At 40.6% G+C, this 26553-nt stretch overlaps 1 protein-coding gene across 5 annotated transcripts in view; it reads left to right on the plus strand.

The window, feature by feature from the left end:
* The window catches only part of Fmn1 (formin 1), a 361689-nt gene that overhangs the window by 235750 nt on the left and 99386 nt on the right, over window positions 1–26553 (plus strand). For all 5 annotated transcript variants that reach the window (XM_021231093.2, XM_021231095.2, XM_040746011.1 and 2 more), the window contains 4 exons: window positions 3505–3634; window positions 4699–4845; window positions 5965–6024; window positions 11801–11921. In XM_021231093.2, the coding sequence (XP_021086752.1) occupies window positions 3505–3634; window positions 4699–4845; window positions 5965–6024; window positions 11801–11921 (458 nt within the window). The remainder of the gene's footprint in view (window positions 1–3504; window positions 3635–4698; window positions 4846–5964; window positions 6025–11800; window positions 11922–26553) is intronic.

Genomic DNA, 26553 nt, shown 5'->3' on the forward strand with positions numbered 1-26553 from the left:
TGTTTTACATACTGGGAAATATGAATCATTGAGTTTAGCATTTCGGTTTCTTAAGAGTCGTGTGGTGCCCAGTCCTATAAATCACAACATGGAGAGGCTGGCCTCATCACTCACCTCATCAACTCGCTTACACCCCAATGCCAGATTTAGAAAGCCGTTTCTCGCAGAGGTGTCATCTGCTTGGGACCTAGCTTTCTGAGAGCCACTCCCTCCAGGGATGTCCCTTGACTCCCTTTAATCCTGCTTTGAGATGTTGGTGCGGGAGGGTGTGGCACCCCTGGTTATACCTATTGACTGATTGGGCCCAAAGCTGGCAAGGAGGATATTGTACACATCATATTAGGACCTTTCACAGGGATCCACAGCTAGCTATAGTGTTTTCCTTCCCGGAATATAGGCTATATTGTGAAATAATACCATGGATTCGACCCCTGTTGAACACATACTTAGATAATACCATGATGATAGATCACATTGGTCTCTTTTCAAAGGCTGTATTATATAGTATCTTCCCACCTGTCAGCTGATTTGTCACTATGGCTGTAAAATCCACACAAAGTGAGCCACAGGCCTTCTGTTACATAGGCTGAGTTGTAGTCCTTTCTCGGGAGATAAACCACACTGTGTAAGGATAGAATACTTCCTCGTTTGCATGTCTGTACTTTTTGTTATGGAATCTAGCTCAAATGGAAATTAGTCCATGGATATTTATAAATATGAAAGCCTGCTATTCAAGATACTGTGTGTGCAGGCCTATAATACCTATGGATAGAATATAAAACATAAGGGTTCAGGGGGCAGAGTTCATCAGACACTTAATTGGCATGGCCTTTGAGATGACCTTTCCTTCTGGCAGACAAATGAGAAAAAGAGCTATGGTGCCTTTCCGTGAGTCTTTGCCTGGTTATGTTTTGCTGAAAGTTGCATGAAATCATGTGTTTTCTTTTCTGATTTTACTTCTTTGGTGTTTTATATCTTTAAATTTTACTAAATGTTTCCAAGCCCAAAACTTACAAGTCATCTTGGCCTCTTCCTGCATCACCAGGAATCAGCCACTCAGGGTCTTCCAGAATCAGCAGGGTCTTCCAGCATCAACAGGGTCTTCCAGTATCATCAGTGTCTCCCAGCATCACTCAGGGTCTTCCTGCATCACCAGGAATCAGCCACTCAGGGTCTTCCTGCTCCACAGCCCTCTTATCCACTTGTGTTTCTCCATCACCACAGGCCCTCTTGTCTTTCTCTTTCAAGGTCATTCCCATTTCTCCTAACCTGAAATCTGCTAATGCTTCCAGGGAGTCACGCCACTGCTATGGTGATTGTGTGAAATAAGATATTAAAAGTATTAGATCCCTGTCACAGACCCTCCATTTGTTCAGAAAAGGTACATTTCAGAATACAAAACTCCATGTACTTTCACCCAGTTTCCTTCCAGACACCATCCAACCTGTCTCGACTCGCTTCCCTGGTCCTCAGGCTTGTCATTCACAGCATCATGGGGGCTCAGTGACCACAGCCAATGTTGCTTCCCTAAACCTCATGTCACTGACTACATCGTTTCCACACTTCAGTCATCATGGGTGTGTTTATTGCAGCATCAAAAAGGAACCATCTATAAACTAGATCCTATTCTCAGGCCCTATGCACCTGTAAAGGTGTCACATACACCTGAAAAACTGAGTAACCTTGGCCAATGCACTAAAACTCATTAGCATTGATAGGTTCTATACAGAAGCAAGCCCCTCCATCTGCCATTCCCTCCCAACTGCTTGAGACCTGGGGTCTTAAGACGCTTTGAGAACCTCCCCAGAGCAAGTCCTGATCCTAGTAAGTTTTGAATCTTAGCCAGCCTTGTTGTTTCACTCTTTCCTTTGTTGAGGAGCCTCTAGTCTTGTTTCCACAAATGGGTCCTATGGCTCCTGTAAGGGACAATTAGTTGTTTTTCCTCTGACATTCCCTGCTTGCCATCCATGTCCTGGTGAGTGAACTGAGGCATTGCTCTGTTTTCTCTTGCATGTGCTATCTATGGCTACTTCACTACTGTGCTCATTTTAAACAGGGCATCTACCTAGTCCAGAGATCAAGGTCCTACATGGGGTGTGAAGAGATGACATGGTCACTTTAGGAAGGGGGGAAATGCAGGGCATTTTCTGGAATAGCTCTCAGAATCTTCCCAAATCCTTCCCAAAACTCATCACAGAACTAAATGCTGCCAGTCCCCAGAGATGTTTACTGCGTACTGTGAAAACTGGCAACAGCTCTAATGTCACTCATGATAAATTACTCTGGTCAATGCTTCACTGTACTTATGAGGGGACAATTTGGAAAGGAAGGGTCATTACTTTCTTCCTGTTCCTAGGCAATACTTCTGTATTCTGTTAAATGCTATAGTATGGAGTCTGATGATTACTGTGGCTGCAGGCATAGGACCTGAAGATAAGGGACTGTTTCCTATTTTGAGTCCTCCATGCTCCATTTCCATAGTATTTGAAAAGGCTGATGAGGGGAGAAAATGACAACTAGGACTTGGTTGGAAGAAATAAGAAAAATAGCTGATAATAAAAATGTATTAAATCCCAACTCTTACCAGGGCATAGTGTTATAAAACTATTCTCCCACCCTTGGGAAGCTGAGATGAGGGATTGAAATTTTAAGGCAGCCTAAACTATAAGAAATATCAGTTAATAATCATTTCAAACTCCCAAATGAAATTAAGAGCTGCTAGTAGATTCTGCCCCTTTCTGAGTTCATAGCCAACTGTTTAAACTCATATTAGTTTGTATCCTTTCCTCTGGTGGTTGGCCTCAAAAGCATGTAGATTTTCCAACTTCATTTTGCAGAGGGCACCAGTGCCCAGTCACTCAGACAGAGAGCTACTGTGTGTAGAGCAGTAACCAACTTGACTCTTTAGAGCTATTTGGCAGACTTTTTAAAGATTGTTAGGGTGTCTACTTTATGAGTTTCTGCTTTCTTCTAAGTACTGAGCTATACCTAGGTGGGTAAATTGACACAAAGGGAAAACAAATATGTGGGAAATTTGACCAGTGTAGGCTGTTATATAACTGAGCAAAAGTAATAGCAATCTCACTTCAATAGTACCTTATCAGTTGACTATAGACATCTGGGCAAAGTCTTCAGTTTGCTCTGCCTATGTTGACGTACTTTTAGAGAATTATATGTGGCACAGGAGTTGATTTTTGTCATTTTCTCATGCAGTAAAGATGAGGGCTTTCCATTTGGGTTTAGCCTCTTGTTTGAGTAGAGGGAGTTGAAAGAGATAATGTTTTCAGAATACTTGCATAAACTTTCTACCAGTCTACATTATTCACCATCATATGAACACAGACAGAGAGGCCCTGTCAACAATGGAGCAGATACCCTTGGAGTTCTTTGAATCGGCCCATCTGATCCCCTTTATAAACCAAAATTGTGATGTAAGGAATGCCCCCCCCTCCGGTCCATCTGTACCAGCCCTCTTTCTTAAATGACTTGTTTTTATTTTTACAGATTTCTGCATGAGTTAGCCCAGATTCCCAATTTTGCTGAGCGTGCCCAATGCATAATCTTCAGGGCTGTGTTTTCCGAGGGTGTCACTTCCTTACACAGAAAAGTAGAGATTGTCACACGAGCCTCTAAGGTATGTTTGCCATTTAACTTAAGGTCTGCTTTGCCCTTATTGAGAGTAAATTAAGGAAAGAAGACATGAGAAAGACCCAACATTGGTGACATAGGATAAAAATCATCTGTACTTTACATTGACTGTTAAAAGGAAATGTGGCATTTGTCCTGTCCAAGTATGTGGAGGGTAGGGAAGAAAGAAAGAAAAGGGGAGGTATGAGCTTAAGAAGAGAGGGAAGGTGGGAACATAATGCTTTCTACAGATTCTAAGAAAATTTGTTAAAGCCTCACTGTGTATTTACCAGCCACCAAAAGCTAAAATCAAAACAGAATAGTTAAATCCCTATTCTGCTCTTCAAATCACAGAGATTGTACTTAAAGCCCATGCAGGCGACCATGTAAAATCTGTCTACATCATAAAATGAAGAGACTCCGGAGACTTGGAGTAAATAACTGTGATCGTGAGTGACCGGTACACACATTCTGTGTCCACCACACTTTGTAAACAACTCACTTCTAACCCCCGGCCCTTTCACTTCCACCCGTGTTCTTAAGAACACGATACAAGTGTGTGCCACACATTCTGTAATACTTCACTGCCTGCCAGGAGGCATGCTCTTCCCTCTCTGACATATAAGAGATTTTTCCAATGAAGAAAGAAGAACTATTACCAACATGTGATATACATACTGGTAACACCTGAGAGACCAGGGCAGATGCCTACCTAGGTTTAAACTTCATTTTTCCTTTTATCCTAAAGTGAAAGAAGATAAAGCTAGGCTGTCAAGATAGCTCAGTGGGCAAAGGTACCTGCCACCTAAGCTGGTGGCAAAGTTATAAAAATGAGGGCTGAACCTTTGCGTTTATTTTTCACTTTAGGTAGCTTTAATCTTGCTATTTTAAAATACTTATAACTTTGTGGTGTAAGTGGGAAACGGTGGGTGCTCCCCACCCCCTCAGATGCTGCTTAGTGAAATGTGAAATGTGTTGCCAGCTGTTGATAGCACTGGTTACAATTCATTACTGAGTAAGCATGGCTGTGTTGGGAGTCAGGGCCTTGATAACCTGTGTTTCCCATTGCAGGGCTTGCTGCACATGAAGAGTGTGAAGGACATCTTAGCTCTCATTCTGGCTTTTGGAAATTACATGAATGGAGGAAACAGGACTCGAGGGCAAGCAGATGGATATAGTTTAGAAATTCTACCCAAACTCAAAGACGTCAAAAGTCGGGTATCTATTTACTTTTCGTCCTATCTGGTTATTTTTCTTATGAACCTTTAATTTAAAACCAAGCACTACGGACTGATCCATTTACCTAGTCTTTTCTCTAATAGTAGTCGTTTGTGTGAAAGCATGCGGTTTTTGTTTTCCCTCCTGTGCTTTGTTTTGACTTTGGGCATGGTCATTTTTTTTAGACCTCATTTTAAGTGATAAAATGCATCTTATGTTTTGGCTTTAATATACATGATCAGATATTGAGCTACTACTGCAATACAAGATAAAACAGTGTACTGTACTAGTCATAGTGCAGAGACTAAAGTCTATCTGAATTTAGCATTGACCACTTGTAATTTACTCATTCTTGAGTGGGAGACACTGTCAAGCCTAGTGTTTGAATTATTCTTTTGCCCATAACAATTGGGGCTGGGGTCTCCTGTCAACTCCCTGAGCCTGATTATCATTTGGCTCCGCACCCCTGCAGAGCCACCTTTTGAGAAACAACCAGCCCATATCTGGGCGTCCCATGGGGGCAGGGGAGAGCAGGGAAGGGAAATACACAGGCAAATTAGAATTAGACCCCTGTGAACAGGACACAAAGGCTGCCTTGTGGGAGGGCCCGCTCCCCCTGGCCTTCCAGGGTCATAAAGTGGCATGGCTTTCCTTTTAAACTGGCCCTGATTGTTTTTCACGCCATTAAGAGCACACATTTTCTGAGAAGTAGAAAGGAGGGATGGTTTTCTCCTCTAGTCCACAGCTCCCTTTAGCATTTCCCACTCCCTCCTGTCTTGGCAACGTGCCAGGAAATACTGGGTAACTTTTGTTTGTTTGTTTGTATATTTGTCGTAACCCTTACCTCAAAGGCCTCCTGGGTTACCTGTTTTGTTTGAGTTATCCTCCCACAAACAAAAACAAAAACCAAAAAAATGGTGTAGTGTCATTTCTTTTTATAGCTGGCATTTTTTTAAAAAATGGATGAAACTTGGAGGAAGAAGGAAAATCTGGTCGTTATGTAACAGAAAGAGGCCTCAGTCTCACAAATGATAAGTGAGTTGGGTTTTCAGTGCTTACCTGGGACGCAGGTAGGGTCTCCTGTGAACTGCTGTCATTTGGGCTCTCTTTTAAACCTAGGACAATGGGATGAACCTGGTGGACTATGTCGTGAAGTATTATCTGCGGTACTATGATCAGGTAGGAAACAAGAAAACGGCCCTGGGGAAATGGTTTCAACTATATGAAATCGTTAGTATTCAGAAACTAGATACTGGCTATATGGAGCAATGGCTTTTCTCCAGTCCAACTCTGTATCTGAAAGCTTCCCAGTGAAGACAAAAGGAAGTGTTGGAAAGACATGAGGCTGCCAAGTCTCAGTCTACCAGCTTCAGATACATCCCTCACTGCCTCATGACGAGACTATGGGGTTTTCGGAACTCTAGATTCATTCAGGAGCTGGTTTAAGTTGAAACTGAATTCTGAGATACTGATCAACATCGAGGAAATCAAAGCACAGTAATCTTCTTCATTTTTAAAGACATTTAGTTATTTATTCATATTTTATGTGTATGTGTGCTTGCCCGTGTGAGTTTATATGTGCCACGTGTGTGCAGGAGCCTGCATAGTTCAGAAGAGGTATGAGATCCCCTGTAACTGGAGTTACAATAATTGTGAGTGGCTACACTGATGCTGGGAATGAAACCTGGGTGCTCTAAAAGGGCAGTGAGCTCTTAACTGCTGGGCTAGCCCTGCAGCCTAGTTAATGTATGTGTTAGTTTGTTTGGTAGACAAGGTATCCCGGGCTGGCCTGAAACTCACTGTGTAGACCAGACTGGACTTGAACTCACTCTGCCTGCCTCTGCCTCTGCCTCCTGGGTGCTAGAAGTAAAGCCCTGTGTACCACACCTACCTTAATAACTGAAATTCGATCAACAATACATCTGGGAACAAGTTAGAGGCTTTAAATTTGAGAACAAAGTAAAACAAGAATAGGCTCTCTGATTAGCATATATTTGAATTAGAATTAAGCACTTCTTTGAGAATAAACCTGAGCACAATGTTCTTTATTCCTTCTTTTTGAACTAAGAACTGAGAGTCTTCACTCTGAGAAGGGAGGACTATTTGTTGGTTATTAAAATTGATACAAAAACCTCAAAGTTAAGAGGACTCCCCCCTAAAGGGGTCAAGACTCATAGGTTGAGAACTATTGCTTAAGGCTATCTCACAGTCTGTTATGTGTGGTTCCAAAACGGATCCCTGCTTCAAGTGAATCAAGACCCAGGACTCTGATGTTCACCCAGATTGGAGCTATCTATGTCTCAAGCCCCACACCTTTGTAAAGAAAGATTTATTTATTTTTATTTTATGTGGTTTGCTTGCCTGGTGGAGGCCAGCAAATGGTACTGGCATTGGATCCTCTAGATCTAGAGTTACAGGATATTATGGGCTGCTGTATGTGTGTTGGCAAATGAATTCAGGTCCTCTGCTAAAGGACCTGAGCAAATGCTCTTAACCGTGGGGCCATCCCTCAAGCCTCCTGTCTCAAGTCTTCTTGTAAAATTTCAATTTTCTGTTATTATTCCTCTCAAGAAATAACATATTTGGGGGTCTTAGGGAGAAAATTCCCCATGACATTACTAACATGTATTGTGAACTTATTCAGGCGAATGCATACTCTTATAAAGAAATTACATGATTTCACACTACCGATCAACAGGTATGCCAAAAAATGTTCAACATCCCTCATCAGTAGTCACAGCCAGGGTGAGACATCCCAACACACCCATTAGGATGATCACTATAGTAAAAGAGGTTAGGACTACTTACAACCTTTCAATAAGGTTTCTGAGAATGTCAAATGGTGCAGGTGCACCATTATTGAGAAAAACCGCAAGGAATTAAAAATAAAACTAAATCATGGTCCAGCAATCCTATGGGAAATACCTTTTCTTAATTCATACATATGTGCCAAATGAGCTAACAAGATTTCAGCCTTCCTATATCCAAAGCTCTAGAAATGTAAGTTTTCTAGGAATTTATAACTGAAGACTTTTGTTACTGTTCTGCTTATGATAATTAATAATAGCAAAAGACTTAAATTTTTTGTACATATCCAGTGATTAACAATATAGTCAAATGAGTCATGTTAGAATTATCAAATGGAATAACATACTTAGCACACCACTGTGAAAGGTGTTTAGGCCACAGTGTAGTGGCCCTGGAAAAGATTCTGTCTGCTTTTAAATTATATACAGGTATAAATCAGGGTGTGATGGCACACACCTTTAATCCCATCAGGGAGGCAGAGGCAGACAGATCTCTTCGTTCAAGGCCAGTTTGTCTACAGAGCAAGATCCAGAATAGCCAGGACTAGACAGAGAAACCCTGTCTCAAAAAAACAAGAAGAGCTATATGCATGTGTTTTGAAATTATACATACAATGCATACATACATACATACATCTTTAAAATAGGCTGATGTAAATGTAACACTAACTCTGTGAAAACTTGGGACGATATATAGTAATATATTTCATTATTTGGGGATATTTGGGATATGATTCTTTTTTAACTTTGAGCCACTGTGCATAATTGATGTGCATCTGTAAAAGTGAAAACTGTAATAAAACAATCACTCAACCCAGCATTTCCTGGCCTGCCTTACATAAGTATTTTCTCACACTCTGATCCTCAAAGGAAACCTTCGAAGCTCTCACCTTGGAAGCCTGGATGAAGATTCTGTGGCGGTCTCCAACAATCTCTATTGCTTCTTCTGTGGGTGGTGTACAAGTTGTCAGTCATCTTGACATTGCTCCTTGAGAGCCAGAATTCACTGTTAACTAGTGTCTACCAGGGAGATGTCCAATGGGCATCAGCCACGTTATGTAACATAAATATCACCAAAAGTGGAATAAATTGACAGGTGTAAAGAACTAGATGTGAGAAAATAGTTTTGTTTTTCTGGAATGAGGAAGTTGTGTTGAGCTTCACAAAACTTAGCAGCTGCAGGCACATCTGAACATGCTCCAAGTTCTGACAGTAAGCACCCACAGGGCAGAATTACCCTGAGGAATCTTGGCAGGTAACCTTTGTAACCCTAGATCTGGAAGGGCGGTCAACTATTCCATAGAAAGGCTGAAATTAGTCCATAGAATGTGGTTGTTGGTGAGAGCAGGATGCTATGGAATTGACTTTGTGGGGGGAAATGTGATCAGAATAGTTGCACATATGGAATGAGCCTCATCCACATTTGTGTAGTGACCTCTCCCCGACTGCCCCATGTTCACTGAAGAACACATTGCACTCAATTTGGAGTTGTGGGATTTATGAAGCTTCTTGCCCTTGGGCAGAAGTCAGTGATGATAAGCAGTGACCTGAGGAAATGGAAGTCCTTTTAGCTTCCTGGTCCTTCTACCTGGAGTTGGGTCCAAATCTAGGCTTTTGGAGGTTGAATAAAATCATGCAGAGACAATTTGTCAACTCCCAGGGCTTTGACACCAGCAGTGTCTCTTTTTCTACCTTATGAAATAAATTGAAGCCATGGAAGAGTTGGACACAAAGCTTACAAAGTATTATACCAGAATTTTTCTAGTGTGGGTCCCCGTGGGACTTCACAGGACATGCTTTAGATGAGTTTTCATTCTGCATTCAGATTTGACGTTCATGATGCTCCAATTATTTTTAAAGTAAAAAAATAAGTATAGGGAGATAGAAAAATATGGGTGGCTTATGTGCTGATAAAATGAGGAGAGCCACCTTCCCCCCAAGCATCCAAATGAATCTGAAAAACTTAGAGCAGTGGTTCTCAACCTTCCTAATGCCTCAGCCCTTTAATACACTTCCTCATGTTGTGATGACCCCAACCATAAAATTATTTTCATTGCTACTTGATAACTAATCTTAGTATTGTTTTGCATCATAATGTAAACATCTGTATTTCCAGTGGTCTTAGGCAATCCCTGTGAAAGGGCCATTAGGAAAATATAGTCACTAACTACATGTCTGATACTGTGAAGTGGTCAGTTCTAAGCAGGACTTCTCTATCTCACTGTAAACACAAACCTGTGCAAGATGAAGGCAGCCAAAATCCCACCGTGGATGGTGGAGTTGTCCAAAGAGTCCCGCCCTTTACTGACAAGACACTAGAAATTGATGGCTGCTGTGAGGGAGTCATTTTTCTTCAGGGATGAAGCCTGCCCATGCTCTAGTAGACGACCCTACACTCCTTTGCATATAGACAGCTCTAAGTGAACTCAGTACTCTTTAAGAGAGAACATGAAAAGTTGGGATAGAAAAGTAGTTGTAGGAAAGAAGGGAAGAATTTGAAGAGTTAGGAATGGGGAGTAGATTTGACCAAAGCACACCTTATACGTGTATGAAGCTATTAAAAACTACGCATTATTAAGATAGGTAAACTTACATACTTCACAAAGTAATATTTCATGAACTGTCTGCAGTGGTGCCTACCAACCAAAAGCATTTACTGGTATGTCAGATACTGTATACTATTTCAAGAATAGGAGAGAGTCCCTCCGTTGATGTGTTTATAGTCTAGTGGCACATCAGACATACAATCTAATGCTGAAAAAGTTTAATTAATAGCAATAAGTGCCATGGCAATAGGATCAGACACTCTTGAATAGCTCAGAGAAACACCCAAGTTTGGGTAGGTCCTGGAAATCTTTGAGGAAGTAATGCTTATGTTACGACTTGAAGGACGAGTATGAACAAGGAGCTATGGGGAGATTCTAGGGAAATGGAAAAGAACAGTTTTGTGGACAAGGGCCTAGAGGCAAGAGACTGCCTTGCTCTCTTGTTTTATGAAAGCTTGGACGTGGGACTTGACTTTGGGGGAAGGTAGGTCTATGACTGGTGCTGTAGACAGAGGCCGGGTCATAAAGTGCCTTGTAAAGCACTTTTGGCATTTGGAAGTAGTCCTAATGGCACTAGGAAAGATGGAATGTGAGGGAAAGCTGGCAAAGTAACATGTGCATGGAGAGAAACAACTGAGGACGAAGATATGCAAGATAGCCGCTTACATTAAACAACTCAGGAGAAAGCGCTTAGGCTGCAGAGGATATGTAAGGCTCCGCTTATGTTTCAGTATGCCTGACGTGTCTGTCCCTTACGATAATTCACAGCTCAGATCATCCATCAGATAGAGCTGCGGACCTTGTCAAAACCATACTCAACCATGCCTGCCATGAATTCCTCCTAAGATAAACCAACAGCATTTACATGAGCTTTATACACACATAAAAAATCAGATTGTACACACATGCATCAGAGTTTAAGCTGCAGAAAGGGTGAGCAAAGGAAGGGGGTAGCATCTCCCACCCTGAGCCTCCGTGTCCAGCCCACACTCACTGGCACACCCCAAGTGGGTTATGTGATTGCTAGCATGTGTGACTCAAACAGGGACTTTCAATGTAAGTACTTTCACGTGTTTCCCCTGTCTTTTATCCATGGGAATAGAGAGAAATAGATGAGCATCTACCTGACACTTTCCTCTTCCACTCATAAGGCAAGGTAGAAATGCAACACACACCAGCACTATAGCTAACGTCAATGCCAGGAATACCAGAAAGTACTTGAGTCCTTGTTTACCAGAGCAGTGCCATGATTCCTATTTAACCGCATGACTGAGCTTAGGGTTTTTTTGTTTTTGTTTTTCCCCTGACTGATGCTATGTAATATCAACAGAAGTGACAAGTGGGAAATAGAATGTGCTCTTCTTGTTACTTTGTTTTGGTTTTGCTAAGTTTTTTGCAATGTTTTGCAATTTTTTTTTCTTTGCATTAGTGGATATCTGTGTGAGGGTGTCAAATCTCTGGATCTGGAGTTAACAGACAGTTTGAGCAGCCATGTGGTTGCTGAGAATTGAACCTGGGACCTCTGGAAGAGCAGCCAGTGCTCTTAACTGCTGAGCCATCCCTCCAGCTTTTCTTTACCCTGTGCTTTACTTTACTTTTCAGGAAGCTGGAACAGACAAGAGTGTTTTCCCACTGCCTGAACCACAAGATTTCTTTCTGGCCTCCCAAGTCAAGTTCGAAGACCTCATAAAAGATTTGAGAAAATTGAAAAGACAGCTAGAAGGTAATGGGATAATTGCAAGGGGGACTTCTTAGAACAGTTTTATTTGATGACTGACTCATAGAGTGGGCTAGTATGGAGATCCCCCATGGGCTCCTACAGCCATCATGGGACATTTCTTCTCTGGGCAGTGTTTGCAGGCAGTAAATCCAGCCATTCCTCTGATTTAGCTGTTGCTAATTTGGAGTCTCTGTGTCTTGCCATATCATTGTCTACTCCTATATGTTTGCCTGTTTGAGTTTGGAGGGGTTTGCATGCAGGTGTGTGTGGAGGCCAGACACCTCGGGCATTAGCTCTTGAGCATTGACCATCTTGTTGGTTTAGTTTTGGTTTTGTCTTTGAGACAGGATCTCTCTCTGACCTGAAATTCACCACGTAGACTAAGCTGGTTTGCCAACAGGCCCCAGGGATTTTCCTACCCTCCACCTCCTGTACTAATAAGTGCACACCACAACACCATACCAGCTTTTTAAAAATGAGTCCTCATACTTACAAGGCAAGTACTTTCCTACTGAGCTATCCTCCCCCCCACCCCCTGCTCCATGTCTGTCTTCTTCTGATATTGAAGTTACAGTTTTAATAATAATGGCTGCTTGTTGCAAGCATACCATTTCCTTATACCATTCTTATTACAACTGTGATAAGCAAGAACTATATAAGCATCATTTTAGAGATGAGAAATTTTCTTTGGTCAGAGGCAGGTGTCCTCTGCTTTGATCAGACCTATCTAATGACATATCTTATATCTTCTTTTTTTTTTTTTTTTTTTTGGTTTTTACGAGACAGGGTTTCTCCGTATTGTTTTGGAGGCTATCAGTCCAACCCGGCCTCGAACTCACAGAGATCCACGACATATCTTATATCTTCTAAGCCTATTTCACTACACATATACATATATGTGTATATAGGTATATGTATACACATATGTATATGTATAAAGATATATTTTTGTCACATATATGCACACATGCTTTAACTCTATATTTCATTTTCATACAACTCTATTGATGATAAAAACCCACAATAAATGTTCTATTTCAGTTAAATGTACAGAATCCAAAAGCCTGAAAGCCACATTTTAGGCTTTTTAGAAGGGAAAAGTATGTGTCTCTTGAGCAGGAATTTTCCTTTGGCATTTCTCAGGTCCTGCGTTTTCACTGTGGAGACATCTCTTTATCCGAGAATAGAAATACTAGCCTTGGCACTGGTGTGACTCCAATGGAGTGTTCTATGGAGACGTTAGGGAGTGTCTTAATGTAGAAATATGGCCCCCAGGTACCAGAAGGAGAGCTTGAGGAAATGAAGAGCTTCAACCAGAAATATTTTTGCACTCAAACATAAAATAAACATTTTTGAAATGTTTATTGTGAAAGAGTGCTCCAAAACTCCAGTCTTCAGTTTGAGACCAGTTTGGACATGGAAGAGGGAGAGATGTACTCACAGTGGCGGGGGAGTCATTTGTGTTTACTTTGGGCATAAAACTTGTTCAAGTAAGGATAGTCTTTACAAGTTAACACCTTTAACGTTGTAAACTATTTTTAAAGGAACGTGCTCGCTCTGTCCCACACCCACTGTTGATGTGGTAGAAAATGAGTTCAACCAAGTGGATCCTTTGTATAGGAATCTTATAAGTGAATGTGGGGTCAGTTTTTTTCTCTTTTAGGGAACTGACAGTTCTATCTTCATCTCTGATACCAGCTGAAGTTGTGCTGTAATAAAACAGAATAATAAGCCATCACATGAGTTTTCTCTATACTTCTCCAGGGGTAGAGTTAGGAGGTAGGCAACTCTCAGGACAGCAGCAAACGTTCATAGCGGGGACCAGGGATATAAGGTGTGTGTCTTCCCTTGGTGTCCATTCTTAGTCCTGTCTCTCTGCCCCTTGAGAAACCCTTGGCCTGACCCTTCATAGATGTTTGAGAAGAAACTTGATCTCTGTTTGATTTTTCCCTCTCCTGCCAGGGGCTGCCTCCCTTGACATCCTCATGGCTGTCCTTGTCCGTATGAGCCTGATGATGAATAGCAAAGGGTTGGGAGAAGACTGGAGGGGCAGGTTTCCAGGGCATCTCACTTTGTCTAGTGTCACTCTTGCCTCCCCATCTCCACTGACCATTCCCTCAGTCACTCCAAGGACCCACACAAGCTCCCAGAGCTGGTGGACCAGCTTTGGGAAGAAAGACTGAGTTATTTCCATGAAGCTGGGCTTCTCCCAGAGACACAATGTCCCACAAACACAAAGGAGAGAACTCTATCCCCGACCCCACACACATTGAATATTTAAACAAAAATGCCCTGCTAATCTTTAGAGATGCCAGTGTTTTGAACACATGAAAGGTACCCAGTAAATATTTAAAGAAAATACAGAGCCTGGGTTCTCTAATGAATTTCTTTTTCTTCTAAATGCCATCTGGTGAGATGGCCAGGATCACAGCGGTCCGTTTCATCTCCAGTTCCCATTCAGTTTCACCTCCCTTTCAATAAGGCCTTGGTGTGAACCCAGATTGAATGTTTAATTGAGAAGGACATAATTTTCACACATACAGCAAAGATTTGATGAGGCTTTGAGGTTTATTGTAGCCATTAAAATGTCGTAGCTGCTGGCCAAATCCCAGAAAATGTCTAAAGCTAAACCAGATGTGATTAGCAAGCTTCAAGTGGCGTCAGGCCCCAGGTCTCTGGACAGGCACGACACCACCCTATAGAAAGAAACATTTTGTGAGTAGCATTAACCACACCTTGCCAGAAAAGATGTGAATTTAACCTGTGACTGGAAGGCATACAAATATCACTGATGTGAGTCTCAGATTCCTGAAAGACAAGACTTGTTTCTTGTGCAAGCAAACACAGAGGGATTGATAATAGCCTCAACTGAAATATATCGTGTGATTATTATTCTTAGATTCTTTACATGCAGCATATCTTTTACCCCTCACAATGATCCTATGGAATAGGTATTACTTTTGACTCCTCACAAGATAAGGAAACTGAAGCTCTTGGTGTCATAGTAACTGGCATTTTTGGCTCAAGAGTGGTGATCCCAGCCATGCTATGGAACTGGATATGATGTTGGGACATGACTTCTGTTTCATGACACATCCTGCCTGTGGCTTAGAAGGCTTATGTTCTACCTTCATGTTCCAGTGCTACACGTACTGGCTGAGGAACCCTAGTTCCTTCTGTTGAGGGTGGACAGGACAGCCTAGAGCTCTATCTGAGACAGAGACACACTCATCCCATCCCCCACGGCATGCTTCCTTGACCTGCTCTTGTCTTTTTATCCACAGTGAGCTTCCTGGCTTCCACTAGTACCTCTACCCATTCATGTTGTGGTGTATCTAAGAGTTTCAGAATTATTTTCTTTATTATGTGTATTTCCCTTCCCTAGACTCCCACATGGAGGGAGAAACTTTTTTCAAAACTCCATCCTCCCCTATCATAGTAGCTGGCTGTTTAATTCTCTTGCTTGTTTAGATTTTAATCATGTAAGATGGCAAAGGCTTTTTCCTGTATACATATTGTAGATAGCCGAAATGTGTGGTGTACATTACTGTTAATGAAAATGTTTTCCCCTGAATTTGATATTTTTCACTATAAATGTTCAATGAAGTTTAAAAAGAAAAGAACTCAGGCTATGGAGTCAAATGTGTATTTTTTACTGGTTTGGTGAACGTAAAGTCTTATTAAGTAGTGTAACTATTAAAAAGTTATTTGGGGAGAAGGCGGATAGCTCAATGGTTGCATATATGCTTAGCATCAAAAAGGCCCTGGCTCAGTTCTAACACACACACACACACACACACACACACACACAGAGAGAGAGAGACAGAGACAGAGACAGAGACAGAGAGACAGAGACAGAGACAGAGAGACAGAGACAGACAGAGACAGAGAGACGGAGAGAGGAGAGAGAGAGAATTAACTAAAATACTCAGTTTCAGCTGGGTAGGTAGCTCATGCTTGGAATATAACTAACTACTTGAGAAGCTAAGGCAGGAGGATTGTCTGGACTTGCAGGGTTGATATCCTGGGCCACATAATGTGACATTGTCAAGAAAACAAAACAAAACAAAGCAAAACAAAACAAAACCTACTTCATTTTCTTACTGGGAAATCTGAATATATAGCACCTGAATAATAGGAAACAATGAATAAATGGTCCCGTTGATAATGACAATTAGAGATACATCCCTTTTACTGTTAAAACTGTAACTGGCTACTCAAGGGCCAGCTGGCTGTGACTGTGAAGTTCTCATTCCTAGAGTACATTACTCTTCCTTTGTGAAGCTAGAGCCAAGTCTTGATCTGATAAACATGTACGTAGTTTATTCTACACCCCTTACTCAGACAATGGTTTTGATTTCCTTGGTATTTTGACATTATAGAAAATAGTTGAGAAATGGAAAACACCATTCGTCTTTCTTATTTCTTGACCTTGTCTGCTGGCCAGGACTCTCAAGGTATTCTTACCAACCCAAATGTGGTAGGTGCAATAATGCCCCTACACAACAACGTCCAAACCCTCATTCCTTGAATCTGTGACTATGTTACCTTACATGGGAAAGGGGGACTTTGCAGAGGCTGGCACAGAAAGATTATTTGGGCCTAGCCAAGTGGAACTAATCTAATCACATGAATCTTTAAAATGAATCTTTAAAAGCTGAAAACTTTCCCTGGCTGTGATCAGAGGAGAGTATAACTACAGAGGAGTGATCAGAGGGATGCAGTGTTGCTGGCTTCGATGATGGAGGAAATGGGCAGTGGGCCAAGGAATGTATGAAACCTGTAGAACTGGAAAAACCAAGGAGCCTACTCTCCCCCGAGCTTGCAGAAGGGAATATAGCCCTGTCAATACCTTGCTTTTAGCTCAGCTAAGAGTAAGCATGTGTCATCTTCTACCATGTAGACTTTTAAGATTGTTGTCGCAAGCCACTTAATATTTGTGCTAATCTGCTATAATGGCAACAGGAAGCAGGTGCATCATGCCATGGATCTCTGTCTCTGATTGTACCTGATACATCCATACACACACATACACACACACACACACACAGAGTCACACACACACACACACACACACTCACACATAGACACACACAGCCTAACTGAGGCCATCGTTGTAGGGTTCCCAAAGTGAAGTGTGAATTATTGCTATAAAAAGAAGTCTGTAGGGGCTAAAGTGATGGCTCAGAGATTAAGAGCACTGACTGCTCTTCCAGAGGTCCTAAGTTCAATTCCCAGCAACCACATCTGTAATGAGATCTGGTGTCCTCTTCTGGCTTGCAGACAGACATGGAGGCAGGATGTTATATTCATAATGAATAAATAAATAAATCTTAAAAAAAGAAGTCTGTAGACAGACAAATATTGAAAATTTTACTTTTTTGGTGTGTGTGTGGGGGGGTGTATGTGTGCATGTGAGGGCACACATGTGGAGGCCAGAGGCTCATTTGAAAGAGTTGGTCCTTTCATTCTACTGTGTGAGTTCCTAGGTTCAAACTCAGCTCATCAAGCTTGGTGACAAATACCTTTACCCACTGAGCCATTTATTTCCCCAACCCTAAATAAATATCAAATGCTATATATTAAAGTAATATTGTTGGGACTGTAAAGATGGCTCAGTGGTGGCTGCTTTTCCAGAAGACTTGGGTTTAATTTCCCTCACCCATATGGCAGTTCACAACTATTGGTAACATCAGTCCCAGGGTTCCAGCACTCATTTCTAGACACCTTTGTACACACATGGTACACAGACATACATACAGAGAAGATAGCCATATGCATACAATAAACATACAAGAAAATATTTTTAAAAAGCATATCACATAGGACCTTTATGTACACGAGACTATCAGAAGCTCTCAGAAGCTCCTCAGATTTTGAAATAAGTTTTAACCATGTTTAAAATAGCATCTGTCAGTCTCCTGCCCCACTGAGCACTTAGTACTTTTCAAAGCATTCATCTGTGAAGTATAGCTTGGGAAGATGAAATATTGGGATTCCTATAGAAGTTTTAAGATAACTGTATAATTGCTGGCAAACGATCATTGCTGTGTGACCATAACTGAAGGCACCGAGTGTTGCTCAGAGTGTTGATTTTGACACAGTCTTGACCACACAGCCCTTATTGAGTCTTCCTTCCACATAAGCGAGCAGATCTCTCTTGATGTGTTAACACCTCAAGCTCAAACTAAATCCACACTAGTGGTCTTTGAAATGATTCTGCTGTCACCTGTTTCCACCCTCAGATACACATTTCCTTGATGTGATCCTGTGATAGTATTTTATCATGAAAAAAAATTCATTCTGCATATGAAAGAAGAAGGCTGAATTAATTTTTAAATTGAAACATGAGATAGTAATTCTTTGGGTAAATGTTGAAAGACCATACATTCTGTAAAAATTATCAAAGTATAAAGATACTTTGCCTTTTTGACTAAAAGTAGTTACTTAACATTCCCTGTCATAAAGATTGAACTCAGTAATAAATGAAATCTTTATTAAATCTTTCCTTGAACACAAAGCAGCATCAGTGTTCTTGTCATAGGTTAGGACAACGCCAGTCCCAGTTAACCCATAGCACAACTTGCTCAAATTTGTATATATGGCAGAGATTCAAGTTCACATGTGTATCCTTCATGGTGTTTCTGACTGCATCTTTTCCTCTAAATATTTAAGACTACATACTAGAACATCCTTTCTTATGTTCCATTTAGTTATATTTGGGAATACACTTAGACAGCTGTGGAAAAGCAAGACTCCGTTGACCTTTTTACTTTCTGCTATCACTCTCCAAATGTTTATGCTAGAAATGTTTGTCCTCTTGTGCTAATCCTTCTAAGCCTTTCCTAAAGGAGATGTTCAGTGAAACACACAGTGTAGGCATTCTGTGAACGTTAAAAATCCTTATTCTAATATTGAAGAGTGGCAATTCTCTATACTAATTCAAATTGCAGTTACTCCATTTATAGACATAGTTATTTTTACTTTGTAATTGTGTGTGTGTGTGTGTGCGCGCGCACGTGCGTATGTGCGCATATGCATGCACACAGACATACGTATGAATATAGAAGCCAGAAGCTGGTGTCAGGTGTCCTCCTCAGTCACTTTCCATTCTAATTTTTAAGCCAGGGTCTCTTACAGAATCTGGGGATATCCAATTTGGCTAGAATGAGTGGCCAACAAGCACCAAGGATCCTCTGTCCCTTCCTTCCTGGCACTGAGATTAGAGCTATGTGCTGCCATGCCTGGATTTTTTTAATTGAAGGAAGATTTTTAAAGAAACACAAAACACTATATCCTGATTACAGTTTCCCCTCCCCAGACCCTTCCCCACTTCTCCACTCCTCTACATGTAATCCTTCTCTCATTAGAATATGAACAGGCATAAAGAAAATAATAATAAACATAAATAGAATAGGACAAAACAGACAAGAGAGTCAGAGGAACACATATAAACTCTGAGACACACACATTTACATACATAAAAATCCATAAAAGCAAAATAGGAAATCATCACATATAAGCAAAAGATCTGTAGGGTAAAAAGGAAAAAAATGCCCAAAGTATTTTGAGACAAAATAAAAAAAAATAAAAAAAAGGATACCTCCAAACACACCATTGTGTTGGGTTGTGTTGGCCATCTACTGCTGGGCATGAGTCCTGCCCTTAAGTGAAATTTGGTCCACCAGTGACCTCATTGGAGAAAACTAATTTTTCCTTTGTGAGTGGTTATCAATTGGGATTAGCTTCAGGGTTAGGAATGGGGGCATGTGTCCACTTCCCCTCTCATCATTAGGATCTGTGCCATGCCTGGCTTTCTCACACGGGTGCTGGGAATTGAACTCGGGTTCTCATGTTGATGCAATCATTTTTCTAGTCCCAACCATTGATAGGCATTTTTAGTTATCTCCTTATTTTGTGTACTAACCAGATTAGCCCAGAACTACTGGACAAAGCTCTGTTTGGGTGAGCCTCGAACTTGAACCTTCTACCTCAAAATTGTAATTATAAGCAGATATAAGTACATATATGAAACTCAATTTCAAGAAAGCCTTCCTTTTTGGAGATCATTTTAGCTAGTATCAATATGTCATCATATGAAGTAGTAAGTTAATTCATTCTGTAGCTCTGTATTTTCCCAAGACTCTTCATATGGTGAAACAATGCTCATATTTTAATTTTATATGTGTTTATAATATAACTTTTAACACAGGCATAAAGTAACATAGTAGAAATAGTTCAATTCTTCAAATATATATATGTTGATTTTTGTACTTACAAGTTGGGTTTTTGTTTGTTTGTTTGTTTGTTGTTGTTTATTGGTTGGTTTTTTCAAGACAGGGTTTCTCTGCATAGCCCTGGATGTCCTGGAACTCACTCTGTAGATCAGGCTGGCCTAGAACTCAAGAGATTTGCCTGCCTATGCATCCCGAGTGCTGGGATTAAAGGTATGCGCCACCACTATCTAGCTTCTAGTTTAAAAGTGTAAATTATGGTCTATCCTCAGTGGATAGAATAGTGAGATTAAGGATTTGGGAAAGACTAAAAATATGTTATTTTAAACAAATCAGCTAAATTGTCTGCACATCGGAAAAGCTCTCCTATTCAACAGCACACAGAAAACAATAAACAATCAACTGTCTGGCAATGTAGAAACCATCATGTCATTGCCAATGAGCTAATTAACTTCATAAAGAAGTCAAGTGTCACTCATATTTTCCAGAGGCATCACTCGGAGCTGTGAGTGGACCTGAATTTGGGGGACTATCACCCCCGGTGCAGATTCATATGCCCACCATATCATCAGTCAGATATGAGGAAGGATCCAAAGCATTTTTGAGAAATTTTAGTTCTCACCAAGCTGATCTCCAAATGCTGTCCTTTTCAGAATGCTTCGAGAGAATATATTGCCCCATTAGGCAGGGGACACAGGTTATGGGAAACAAAAGGTCCAATAGGGAAAGAATGTGAAGTGTCCCCAAGACAAATAAAGATCACAGGCGCTACAGAGAGAAAACCTTCCAGAAGGGGTTGGAACAGTGGGTCAGAGAGATGATTCTTAACAAATGTTTAGTCAATGCATCTGGTGTGCCCGAGTATCATAACAAAAAATGCACTTAATCACCGATGAATGGAAATCCGTTTAATGATAAGCACATGGGAATAAAGCTATTTGACAAAAGGATTCATTTTAAGGGCAATAGAATGTTGGCTGATGGATGCAGAGAGGAGAGTGTGGAGGGAAGAGAATGCCATCATTTGTATTACACCAAGAAAAACTAAAAAGTGTCCATAGTTGTGCAGTGAAATAACAAAGTGATCTTTTAAATTGGTGAGAAGCCATTGCCACAAAAGAGAAAGAACTAACAGGCTAAGCAAAGGGGGAGACACTATCTTTTACCTGCATGGTACTTATTCTGTAAACCAGGTGTGTACATAACGTTTATATGCAACACTACCCCATGAAGAATGATAAACCAGTTTACTCTAAGTGGTTGATGGCTGTGTTTCACTGGTGCATTGCTGGACTGGGATTCAGGAGGCTGTGTTCCTACCACCTACTGAACACAAGATAAGCTATAGTTTAGCACATTCGTAACCTCTGTGAAACTCAGCTGAAACAGTGAAAATATCACATTCCTCTACTCTGCTCAACTCTGGCAAATGCTGGGAGGTCCAGGTGAGGTGACAGGTGAAGAGTACTGCAGCTATCAGATGAAGGTGCTGCTTAGACCAATCCAGAAGTTGAGGATTTGGAGTTTGGTGTGTCTTCCAAGAGCTATGGGGAATTGATCGGGTAGGACAAGTCTTACTCACTTACCGCATTTTAGGAAGCACTAGAGAATCTAAGTTGAATGATTATTGACCATGCCTGATTTATTAGTTCCTTGCTCCTTTGCCACCCATTTGTCCATCACCGAAGTTTACTAAGTATGAACTCTGGTACGAGATGGATACATTAGCCAGACTCCTGACCATGTTGCCATGGTGTTGAAAATATTTAGTCTCGCAAGCAAAGGCTTTGAAATAATTTTTTAAAAAACGTTGATATGATTTATTTTTGTAAAATGATTTCAACCAAACAGGCCTTAAGGAACTGGGATAAGTGGTTCAGAAAGTCTGTGGGTGTAAAAGGTTGAGCGGCACTGTGACTTTTGAGGCAAAGCATTCAATTAAGTGTGGCGTGGTGGGTAAAGGTCACACATTTCCCGAACGGAATGCCTTCAAAGATGAATTATACAGAAAGGAGAGAGGATACAGAAACTGAGACTTGATCCATGCGCTTAACTAATGGGAGATGTTTGTGCTTCTCTTTGAAGCCATGATTTTGCCATCGCCAGGTAGTAAGGACGAGTGGTTGACTTGCGTTATCCTGGCTTCCTCCCCTGTTTGCACTCTGTTTCACTCACTCTTTATAAATCAGCATGGCCAAGAGAATTTAGTTAGCTATTTTGTTTGTTTGTTTTTATTGACAAGAAGCATAAACTAAAAGCTACTTTTTTTTTGAAAAATCTGAGCCAGAAGTTCTGAATTCAAATCTTTGATTTATAAACCGTGTAATCCTCGGCAAGACATTTGCTTCTCTCGCCTTCCAGTATCCAGGTACTAAAATAAAGGCAGTACTACCCATCCCATCCCATGATTTTTATAGAATTTATAGGGCCAAATGAAGGTAATCCCTTTGTACAACGTGAGCACAATATATGTTATGTTCTATTCCCCTAGTGCCTTTACATATGGATCTCAGCCCATCAGTGGGGTCTGTTCACACTCACCTTCAGAATGTCTTGGCCTTCCATCTCTGCATAGCACATCCTCAGTTGGCTGAAATGCTCCTAGTATGTTTCCCTGTTCCCATTCCTGACCTGTTCATTCGGTGTCCACCCACCAGATTGATTGATTGACTGACAGCACAACCAACTTTGTATCCACTATTCTAGGCATCAGATCCATTCTTATAGCCATAGACCCCAGATGCTCCCATTAACTTTTCTACCTCTGCCACTCCCATCTCATTCCATCTTGTCCCTCCCCATGTGCTTCAGCTACCCCGTTTCCACTTTGGGACCGTTGCAGTAGCTATTCCCTGTGGCTGCGGTGCTCCATTCCTTGAGCCTTCTCTGCCTACCAAGTCACTGAAGTCACGATCTCCAGTGCAGCACTCTATTTTGATGCTGCCATTAATTTCTGTGTATTTTCTGTAAATGTTCTCTCTGTCACTTTCTCTATGTAGGTATTTATTTAGCATGCCATTTTAATTATTCTATATATGGTGCCCATCAGGACCTGCCATATTTCTCAGTGAATGAATAATCAGATAAATCAACAATGATAGAAAAGACTCAATTTCAGATAATTGCTGTCCTAGTTTGGTTTTTGTTTGTTTGTTGTTGTTGTTGTTTTGTCAACTTGACACAATTGAGAGTCATTTTGGGAAGAGGAAACCCTGATTGGTCCATGGGCAACCTGTGGGTCATTTTCTTGAGAATGGCTCATATGGAAAAGCCCAGCTCACTGGTGGGTAGTGCCACCTGTGGAAAGGTAGTTCTGAGTTGTATAATAGGTTGAACAAGCTGTGGGACTTGTCCCTCCATGGCCTCTGCTTCAGTTCCGGCCACCAGTTTCCTATCCTGACTTCTCTCAATAATTGACTGTTAACCTGGAATTGTAAGATGAGTTAAATCCTTTCCTCTCTGAGCTGCTTTTGGCCATGCGTTTTATTACACTAAGAAAAAGCTAAGACAATTGCTAACTTTGCTCTTGGAGAGAAATTAGATGAATTCCTTATGGCCAGAGACATCAACAAGCATCAATTGGTTAACACTTTCAAGAAACAGTCTTTAAAACTATTCAAAAAGAGGAATAATGGGCCAGAGAGATGGTGAGTCCTTCAGCTACAATTAGAAGAGTTTTGCTATAGAAAGCATAACAGCTGTCAATAGGAGTTGCTAGATTATTTTGAAGATACTTTCCAGCTTTGAGATTATAAGATTGTTATTGCTGTGTTGTCTTATTGCTTATTGCTGTGTATTCTACAAAACTCTTATTCAATGGGTTGTTGAGTTCATCTCTAGACTTAAGTGACTTTTAATAACTGAAAACCCCAGGGATCCTAAACAATTGCAGGATATAAAAGTCAACTCTAAAATTCTATCAGGTCCAGATCTCAGGTGTTCTTTGTAGATGACTCTCAAAGATCTATTCTTGAATTAATCCATGCCTCAAGTATTCTTGCTTTGATAATATCTAGACACGGAATTCATATCCAGTGTAATTATTCAATGGAAAAAATGGCCAAAGCGAGTAATCATAGAATATGATACTTGTATCCCTCACTCTGTAGTCTAGAACAAGTTAAAAGAACATCACTTATCAGTATTCTGACAGTGAGGCCTTTCCTTGGCTATGGGTCAACTGTAGCCCTCCAGGATTTCCTGACATAATCTACACCCATTGCAGATGTTTTTTTTTTATTTAAAATAGGCTGATGACTCACAATGCCACATAAAACCATTTAAGTATTTATAATTGTCCTCAATCTTTAAAAATTGTCTTGCTCATGCCTTTTTATTTTTGGAATAATTTTAACCTATTAGAAGTCACAATGATGTTATGACGCAGTTCTCACAGAGCCCTCACCCAGCTTCCCCAGCCTTCTCACCTTTATTGCTGTGATGTGTTTGCCAAAACTAAGAAACCACCACTGATATATTTCTATTAATTGGACTTCAGTGTTCTATGGAACTCCTTTTTCCATCTGCACCCCTTCCTGCCCCAGGACTACTACACTATGCTGCTGTGGCTTGCTATTCTCTATTGACCTCCTATACCTATATTTAACAATAGCATCACATGTGTTTCATTTAAATGTATACAAGCAGAACTTTTACACAGCATATATCTATAGTATCCCAAATAATTAAATTATGTAAGTGCAATAAAAAAGAGCAACCAGCACAGGCAAGTTTGGAAAGAATACAGCTGCTCTTGATATAAGATGAGAAGACAAGGAAAGCAGAAAACAGCCTACGAGATGCAAGTGTTTAACCTGAGTCGGAAGCAGGGCATGGAGGACTGGAAAAGTATCATTAAATTGGTACATTGGTAAAATAAGAGTAAGGAGGTAGGTGTCCATAAAGTTACAATGGTATAATGGTTTAGTCATTCTTCCATAGGAGTAGACCAAAGTCTGAGACAGGAAACAGTAAGACGAGTCATCCAGCCAGGCCTTGAGTTTCAGTTTCCAAGCCTAGTGCTCAAGCACCAGAAATTTGTATTAGATCCAAATATTTTTCTAAACAGAAGAAGATCTGTGGGTGGTTTTGTGAATACCAAAATATTTTTCCACCCAAGTAAATTGTGTATCTCAAACCTTGTGGAAGACTCACATGGTACAAGTGAAATTTGTTAGTGTGAGAAAACCAAATGAGCAGTTAGAGGGAGTTCTCTTTATTCAGAGCAAAGAGAGTAGAGGATTAGCCAATGTCATCATTCCAGGTTTCTTGGTTGTAGGTGGACAGGGGCCAAACGTAGGCTATAGCTCTGCCTTTTAGTTATCCTTGGGAAACTCAGTGGACCTACACATGGTGACTGGCAACCTTAGTTCTGATGGTTGTCATGCCATTTAGTAACCTCATTCCTTACTAGGCCTTCACTTTCCTTCTTTGCCTATTTAAAATAAATGGGTCTCCATGATGACACTTGGAGGTTTGCCTAATATCTCCCTAGAGTCCCTGAGGCACTTGCTCAAGTAGCCCCATTTCCCCAGAGTTTCCCTGGAGACATTAAGGCAAGGGCAGGATAGCACAATGGGAATCTGATATCCTGAATTCAGATTCTGATTCAGCTACTGATGATCAATGTGACTTTTCTCATCCTTTCCTGAAAAAAAAAAGAAAAGAAAAGAAAATGGAGAACATGACAAGACTAAGCTCAAAAGAGTTTTGTGAGATGTAAAGGAGAAAACAAAATACATAAAGCCTGCTAGAGTCTTTGACATTGTGATCCATAAATATAAGGATGATTTGATTTTTAATGCTAAAGGTTTAGAACTGGCAGTCATCTGAAGGACTTAGATAACGATGTGTATGTCCACATAATAGTGGATGACCACACAGGATAGGACCATTAACACTCTCTGCACTGTATCATAAAGAGTAAACAACCAAGGAAAATCTAGGAAAATCTAAACCTAGTCATTTGTGTTTTAAAATTACTTTTCTGGATCATTTAGATGGTTGTTAAAAGCATCATCAAATCCCTCAGTATAAAGGAAAAAAAATCTGCAAAATAGGAGGAGGACCTTGTTTGACCTTTTCAATGTGTTTATTTTTTCAGCAAATATTTATTCTAAGCACTGAGCTAACTGCTAATTTTAAATAAACTCACTGAAATATCAAGTCATTTAGAAACACATTTTAAGAACGAGTATTATCCCCACTTCTATGGAAGAAGTTTACCCTTATTTGCTTTTCAGATTTTTCTCCTGCTAGAAACAGGATCAGATTGCTTCTAAGGACAATGCTTTAACTTCCAGAACTCACTAGGATGTAAAGATACAGGCCATATGCTTTGGTTTCTATTCTGCAGCTTCACAAATATATGTGCAAAACCCTTCACAACTACAAACACATAG

Source organism: Mesocricetus auratus, unplaced genomic scaffold, assembly GCF_017639785.1.
Source record: "Mesocricetus auratus isolate SY011 unplaced genomic scaffold, BCM_Maur_2.0 Super-Scaffold_100004, whole genome shotgun sequence".
In the NCBI taxonomy this organism is placed as follows: domain Eukaryota; kingdom Metazoa; phylum Chordata; class Mammalia; order Rodentia; family Cricetidae; genus Mesocricetus; species Mesocricetus auratus.